Source organism: Lepus europaeus, chromosome 2 (assembly GCF_033115175.1).
Source record: "Lepus europaeus isolate LE1 chromosome 2, mLepTim1.pri, whole genome shotgun sequence".
In the NCBI taxonomy this organism is placed as follows: Eukaryota; Metazoa; Chordata; class Mammalia; order Lagomorpha; family Leporidae; genus Lepus; species Lepus europaeus.
Genome location: NC_084828.1, coordinates 46480531 through 46488959, shown reverse-complemented (window position 1 = coordinate 46488959; position 8429 = coordinate 46480531). Strand labels below are relative to the sequence as shown.

General features: G+C 40.1%; 1 protein-coding gene across 1 annotated transcript; it reads right to left on the bottom strand.

Annotated features, from left to right (window-relative positions):
- Positions 1-1123: 1123 nt before the first annotated feature.
- On the bottom strand, positions 1124-3346 carry CSNKA2IP (casein kinase 2 subunit alpha' interacting protein). The gene has a single exon (XM_062180487.1). It carries the CDS (start codon positions 3344-3346, stop codon positions 1124-1126), a length of 2223 nt encoding a protein of 740 aa, XP_062036471.1.
- Between the last annotated feature and the right edge of the window lie 5083 nt (positions 3347-8429).

Sequence of the window (8429 nt, the reverse complement as noted above, 5' to 3'; positions counted from 1 at the left end):
AATGGGATTTAGTTTTTACCCACAAGACAATGGGCAGTGAATAAAGGACTAAAAGCAGTGGATTCTCATGATAAAAAGGGTTATCAAAAATAGTTGGCTTAGAGATAAGCAAACAAGGAGAAAAGCAACCAGACATGATCCCTTGATGAATGGTGATCATAAACTATTACAGGCAGTACAGTGGCGAAAGTACAATGAGGTGAAGATGTAAGTTGTAAATGTAAAAATGATTAAATCTTCCTTGGCTATATTGAGCTTGAGATACATTTACCATGTTTCAATCGAATTTTCCAGAATGTACACTGGTGACCAGAAAGAGGTGTGATGGAGAAGCAGGACTGCGTGTGAATCATTAGTGAAAGAGAGGCTAGTTATATCCTCAGGAACAGAAATGATCCCTTCAAGTGAGTAAATAAGATAACTCCCTTCTCTTCCCACTACCACTGGACCCAGTGGAACAAAAACAGATTTTTGAACATTCTTTTATTATCCAATTTGGTTGTGTAGGTAGAAGTAATGAACAGGTGACTTCAGAGTCCATGACTGACATATAGGCATGATCAATATGAAATTGGATTATTTGTTTCAGTTGGTTGTTCCTTTCTCAGATTTGTCAACTAAGGTTGAATAAATCATTGGATAGAAGATTTTCCCTTGGAAAACATAACTGAAAAGATTGCTCTGAATGTTGAACGTGATCTGAATTTTCTTTAGAGATAGGGAAGCATATTAGCATCAGTTAGCTTAAGGATACTTTCATCATCATGTCTTATGAGGAAGGAGAAGAACAATGAGCTAAATACTGTTCATAGCAAGACAAGTGGGCATTTCTGGTCTGTGGCCAACTATATACTCATTCAATAATAATTGTGTAGTGGGTACCATAAACCAGGCATTCAGTCATAAAGTTAAATTCAGCTTTTGACTTCAGGGAGAGCATAACCTATTTAACCAGAAAACACACTTGAAGGTAACAGTTCCTCATTAATGGGTGTTTCATCAACTAAAATGCAGAGTCACATTTAGTTCTAACTAAGTATATTAGTAAACATGATAGAAAATCAAATGCTAGTTTCAAAGAACTAAGAGGTATCGCTTTCAGAGAGACAAAATGTTAATTTAATCAGGATTTCTCATTTTGAAGCTTTGTATGGAAAAACTTGAGCAATATGTTTGACCCCTTTTTTCTTTTTCCTTTGTTACTATGCCTCACGGGTTTCTTTTTGGGAGGTGGTGGTTGAATTTGATTTCGTTTTCCAGGATGTGGTTGGTGATCTTTACTACGTATAAACTCAAGCCAAGAGACCCCTGGAGGCAACCTGTGGTAACTAAGTACCTTAGCAAGTCCACAACGTGAGTGGGTAGGTTTGCTAGAATGTTTGGAAGGAGAAGGTGAAGAGGGTAAGGCAGAAGAGGAAGAAGATGAAGAAGATGAAGAAGAAGAGGCAGAAGAGGAGGGGGAAGAGCCTGAGGAGGAAGAAGAGGAGGAGGAAGAAGAAGAAGGCCGTGGGAGCTGGGATTGTGGCTGAGAATTACTTTTTTTAACATAAAAGAGCCAGTCCACAGCCTGTGGCTGTTGGTTTATAGCTCTGTTTTCAAGGGTTAATGTCAACCATTTTTTCTTCATATTAAGGCCCTGGAGAATATCAGATTCAGATGTGGGGAAAATCTCTGGTATTTTCTCCATTCCTTCAGGGTTGTCATCAGGTGCTTCATCAGACTGATTTTCTTTCATAGAGGATGAGAGACCAGAAGAGAAGGGAGCCTCGGGTATAGAAAGAATAAGAACCAATTTCACCTCTATTTTTCCCTCAGTATTAGTCTCAGGTGTTGGGATGACAAAGAGTGTTGCACAACGAGGGTCTTTTTTTCCTGTAAGATGTTCACACTGAGATTTTATGCAGGAAGCACAAGATAAACAAACCATGTAAGTTGTTGAAAGGCGGGGACCAGGACGAGGATTTGGCCTTCCCCTCATCCTTCGAAACAGAATCTGCCTACAGAGATCCCTCTGGATTTTGGACTTGGAGATAGAATTGACAATTTTATTTACAACATCATCAGGGACGGTTCCACCTTTAACAATGCAGGGCTGGCTGCAGTCTAAAGTCCACAGAATTTCTTTATTTGATTCTGTATTTGCACAAAAATCAAAACTGCTTTTATTCTGGAGTCTGCGACTCAGTGTTGAAGAAGATATGTTCCTGATGCAGTATTTGGAGTTTGGTAATAATTGACCTGAAACATTTGGCTTGAGCGGAGGTGATGGCAGATCTGTGGCCCCATGTTTGTCATTTGGTAAAGTGGTGTCCTGAAATTTGGAGTGAAAAAATGGTGAGCTGAAAGTCCGAAAGTTACGATCAAGGGCAACTGTTTTCTGAGATTTTGACTGGAACAAAGGTAAACTCTGAGACTGATGGATGGAATGTGATAATGGTTTTCTTAATTTGGAATGGGACAGTGGTAAACTCAGAACATTGGGATCAGAGATCACTACAGGTTTTTTTGAAAGTCTGGAATCAGGTAACAGTGAACTCATGGTAATTTGGTTGGTCTCCAAAGAAGGTGATGTTCGAAGGTACTCATTTGTTTGGGATTTGACGCTGAGTGCTGGTGAACTCAAAGATCTTTGATTGTGTTCCAATAAAGAGGCCCAAAGGCCATCTAATGAAGAAGTTTTCTGAGATTTAGATTGAAGCAACGTTGAGCTGAAGGCTCTTTGATTGGGTCCCAAAGTAGACGGTGTCCAGACATTGTTGAACGAAGGTGATTCTTGATTTTGGAGGTGAGATAATGATGAACTGGAAACTCTTTGATTAGACTTCAATGAAGGTGATGTCCAACAAAGTTCTAGATTTGAAGATGCACTCTGAAACCTGGGGAAAGGTAATTGTGACCTCAGGACTGTTTGACTGAGCTCCCGGGATGGTGGTGTCTTGTTGAAGTCTGGTGAAGGTGTTGTCTGAGGTTTGGGGTGGGATAAATGTGAGTTAAGTGCTCTAGAAGTTGGCCGCAGGGGACTTCTCCAGTGAAAGTCTAGTGCAGGTGTGGGCTGATATTTGGGGTGGGGTAATGGTGATTTCATGGCCCTGTTATAGAAGCCTTGTGAAATCATGACCTGAGACCTGGAAGAAGGCAATATTGAACACTCATGAACTTTCTTGCTAGAGTTTAATGAAGGTACTGCAAGGTGACTGCTAAGAGATTGCGTTTTCGCTACAGGTTGGTTATTGATTTGATTTAGTTTTTCACCTGTGTATTCATATGTTAATGAATTGTCTGTGGTCGGCTGGCAAGAATGGTCTAAAGGCACAGACTGTTGATCATAATATGCTAATGGCACCATCTTGTGAGGTAGTAGAGTTTTTAAAAAGCAGTTGGCTGATTCTGATGTTCTAGTAACTGTTATTCTTTTAGCTGAATTCCATGGACAATGGATACTTTCAAATAAATATCACTTGGTAGTTTCTCATTTCTATCTTGTAACTTTTCTGTTAGTTCCCAAATATTGTATTTCGAAATTAAGGTGTAGATGACATTAGAAAAAAAGTCACCATTTGAGTCACCTTTCTTCTCTTTAGTTTCCAAGAGTTGTTTCCGCTTGAGGAAATAATGCCTGTTAACAAAATAGTGAAGAGTGTTCAAAACATGTCCAGAGAGGGATTCTAATTTTTTAAATAATTTGTTTTCATGATTATAGTAGAGGCCTTATTTCAAATCCCAGCAGCTATATATATATATAGTCACATAATATATAATTTCACATGTCATTTGAGTTAGACTTTCTAAACCCACTGGCCCATCTATAAAACAGATAAATGTAATATTCAATTTACTAGGCCAAACACTAAACAAAATAATTCATATGAAGTATCTAGCAATTCTGCTCAATAAAATGTGGTAGCTATCACTAGTACTCTTTTAACTACTGAGTTTGTAAAGAGAATCTGTGATAAGTTTATAGCATCCAACAACAGAATCTTCAAGGAAGGTGAAGTAGAGAAATATTGGTGTTCAATACAGATTAAATTACCCATCATTATCATCTTTAGCTTAATTCCAAGGGTCTGTAATGCTACTTGAAAGCATGCTTGCATATTTTCAGGCTTATTTTTACTCATATTTCACAACATTGCAACTTCAAAGCTGTTGACTGTACCCTTCTTTAACAGCTTTATTTATCTGTCAAAAATCAGAGTGAGAAACACAGAGAGAATGAGAGAGAAACATAAGAGAGAAATTTTTCATCTACTGGCTCATGCCCCAAATGTCCTCAACAGCCACAGCTGGACGAGGCTAAAACCAGGAGTCAGGAACTCCTCTGGGTCTCCCACATGGATGGGGGAGACCAGTATTTGAGCCAGCATGTCCCGGCTCCTAGGATGTGCTTTAGCAGGAAACTAGATAGGAAGTGGAGATGGGACCCAAACTCAGGTCCTCTGATATGGCATGCAGGATTCCGAAGCAGTGGCTTAACCTCTTGCACTATAAGCCCATCCTGACTACACACTTTTTAAAAAAATATTTGAAAAGTAGAGTTATAGAGGGAGGGAGCAAGGGAGAGGAGAGGGAGAGAGAGGCAGAGAGAAACAGAGAGAGAGAGAGGGAGAGATTTTCCATCCAATGGTTCACTCCCCAAATGGCTGCAAGGACGAGGACTGGGCCAGCACAAAGCCAGGAATCATGAGCTTCTCCTGAGTCTCCCACATAGGTGCAGGGGCCCACACACTTGATCCATTCTCTGCTGTTTTCCCAGGCACATTAGCAGGGAACTGAAACAGAAGTGGAGCAGCTGGGACTCACACCAGCTCCCATATCAGATGCTGGTGTCTACAGGTGGTGGCTTTACCTACTACACTACAATGCTGACGCTAACTATACACTTTTAAAGCTTTCTTTTTTTTTTTTTTTTTTTTTTTTTTTTTTTTTTTTTTTTTTACAGGCAGAGTGGACAGTGAGAGAGAGAGAGAGGAAGGTCTTCTTTTGCCGTTGGTTCACCCTCCAATGGCCGCCATGGCCAGCGCACCGCGCTGATCCGAAGGCAGAAGATTAGCCTGTTGAGCCACAGCGCTGGCTTTTTAAAGCTACTTTTTATGATGTGCATTATTTCTATTTACTCTCATTTTCTACACTCACTCTCGCTTATTCCCAGCCCTTCACTGAATACATTTCTTTTGCTTTCACCCAAATACAGTTTTGAAAGCTGTGTCATGAGTTCTCTTCTCTTTTCATGTTGTTCCCAAGTAACCATATCAGTTATGTTTAGTATTAAAAAATTAACAATAGAAACCTCACAAAGGGACAGAATCTACACCAGCTAAAAGGGATGAAAACATCAACCACTCAAGGAAAACAGGTATACTAGCTCTTAGCAGTACTACATAGTGTGACATGACATACTATTTTTCATGGTTGAGGGCTTCCTCTTCAGGTTTTAAAGATAACATACAAGTTATAGTAAGAAAGAAAAAAAAAAAAAAAACCAAGCGTGATCACAACAGATTCTGTGATCTGCCATGTCCTTGGCCCAAAATCCCTTAAAGAAGGAGAATTTGGCCAGCACCGTGGCTCACTAGGCTAATCCTCCACCTGCAGCGCCGGCACCTCGGGTTCTAGTCCCAGTTGGGGCGCCAGGTTCTGTCCTGGTCACTCCTCTTCCAGTCCAGCTCTCTGCTGTGGCCTGGGAAGGCAGTGGAGGATGGCCCAAGTGCTTGGACCCTGAACCCGCATGGGAGACCAGGAGGAAGCACCTGGCTCCTGGCTTCGGATCGGCGCAGCACGCTGGCTGCAGCAGCCATTTGGGGGATGAACCAACAGAAGGAAGACCTTTCTCTCTGTCTCTCTCTCTCACTATCTACTCTGCCTATCAAAAAAAAAAAAAAAAAAAGAAGAATTGCCTGAATTTCATACTTTAAATCTTTCTATACTTCAAATGCCTACCAACCCATGTTCTTTTTCTTTCATTGATATTACCTGAACTTCAATTTCCTATTTATCATTTTTAATGTTAATTAATTTTAATTGAATTTAACACTCCAATATTAATTTAGTTTTATATTTCAGCTTAATTTTTAATATTTATTTTAGATTTAACTTTTTAAAAATATTTTAACATGCTTAAGTTATATGTAGGAGCTGGCGCTGTGACCTAGTAGACTAGGAGTCCACCTGAAGGGGCAGCATCCCATGTGGGCACTGGTTTGAGTTCCGGCTGCTCCTCTTCTAATCCAGCTCTCTGCTTATGGCCTGGGAAACAGTGGAAGATGCTCCAAGTATGTGCACCCTTGCACTCATGTGGGAGTCCCAGAAGAAGTTCCTAGCTCCTGACTTCAGATTAGCCCAGCTCCAGCAGTTGCAGCTATTTGGCGAGTGAGCTAGCGAATGGAAGACCTCTTTCTCTCCCTCTCTCTCTGTAACTCTACCTTAAGTAAACAAAATATTTTTAGCCAGAGGCATCACAATACCAGATTTCAGGACTTACTACAGGACAGTTGTAATCAAAACAGCATGATACTGGTACAGAAACAGATGGATAGACCAATGGAACAGAATAGAAACACCAGAAATCAATCCAAACATCTACAGCCAACTTATATTTGATCAAGGATCTAAAACCAATTCCTGGAGCAATGACAGTCTATTCAATAAATGGTGCTGGGAAAACTGGATTTCCACGTGCATGAAGCATGAAGCAAGACCCCTACCTTACACCTTACAAAAAATCCACTCAACGTGGATTAAAGATCTAAGTCTGTGACCTGACACCATCAAATTATTAGAGAACATTGGAGAAACCCTGCAAGATATAGGTGCAGGCAAAGACTTCTTAGAAAAGATCCCAAAGCACAGGCAGTCAAAGCCAAAATTAACTATTGGGATTGCATCAATTGAGAAGTTTCTGTACTGCAAAAGAAACTGTTAGGAAAGTGAAGAGGCAACCGACAGAATTGGAAAAATTATTTGCAAACTATGCAACAGATAAAGGATTAATAACCAGAATCTACAAAGAGATCAAGAAACTCCACAACATCAAAACAAACAACCCACTTAAGAGATGGACCAAGGACCTCAATAGACATTTTTACAAAGAGGAAATCCAAATGGCCAACAGACACATGAAAAATGTTCAGGATCACTAACAACCAGGGAAATGCAAATCAAAACCACAATGAGGTTTCACCTCACCCGGGTTAGAATGGCTCACATTCAGAAATCTACCAACAGTAGATGCTGGAGAGGATGTGGGGAAAAAGGGACACTAACCCACTGTTGGTGGGAATGCAAACTGGTTAAGCCACTATGGGGGTCAGTCTGGAGATTCCTCAGAAACCTGAATATAACTTTACCATTCAACCCAGCCATCCCAAAGGAATTAAACTGGCAAACAAAAAAGCCATCTGCACCTTAATGTTTATTGCAGCTCAATTCACAATAGCTAGGACCTGGAACCAACCTAAATGCCCATCAACAATAGACTGGATAAAGAAATAATGGGACATGTACTCTATAGAATACTATACAGCAGTAAAAAACAATGAAATCAAGTCATTTGCAACTAAATGGAGGAATCTGGAAAACATCATGCTGAGTGAAATAAGCCAGTCCCAAAGGGACAAATATCATATGTTCTCCCTGATCAGTGACAACTAACCTAGCACTAAAAAGGAAACCTGTTGAAGTGAAATGGACACTATGAGAGTGACTTGATCAGCCCTTGTCCTGACTGCTGATGAACAACTTAATACTTAACCTTTTTAGTATTTTTTTGTTCTACTAAATACTATTGGTTGAACTCTGCAATTAACACACAATTATTCTTAGGTGTTTAAATTTTAACTGAAAAGTGATCCCTGTTAAATATAAGAGTGGGAATAAGAGATGGAGAGGATGTACAGTTTGAGACATGCTCAAGCTGACTTGCCCCAAATGGTAGAGTTAGAAATGTATCAGGGGATTCCAATTCAATCCCATCAAGGTGGCATGTACCAAGGCCATCTCACTAATCAGAGTGATCAGTTTCAGTTCACAATTAATCATAATGATAGGATTAAGAGTCAAAGGGATCACATAAACAAGACTAGTGTCTGCTAATATTAACTGATAGAATTAAAAAGGAAGAGAACAATACATCATGGGAAGTGGGATACACAGCAGACTTACAGAATGGCACATGTCCTAAATAGCACTCTGCCCTCAGAATCAGCTGTTAAGGCATTCGGATTTGGCTGAAAAGCCCATGAGAGTATTTCAGGCATGGAAAGCCAAGACACTCTGGCAAAAAAAAAAAAAACAAACTAAATGAAAGATCTCTGTGAGTGAGATCCCAGTGGAAAGAATGGGCCATCAAAGAAGTAGGTACTTTTCTCTGAAGTGAGGAGAGAACTTCCACTTTGACTATGACCTTGTCTACATAAGATCGGAGTTGGCAA

What these genes read in the sequence shown, in the direction of transcription:
- CSNKA2IP (XM_062180487.1), bottom strand. Translation starts at nt 3,346, where the DNA reads ATGGTGCCATTAGCATATTATGATCAACAGTCTGTGCCTTTAGACCAT.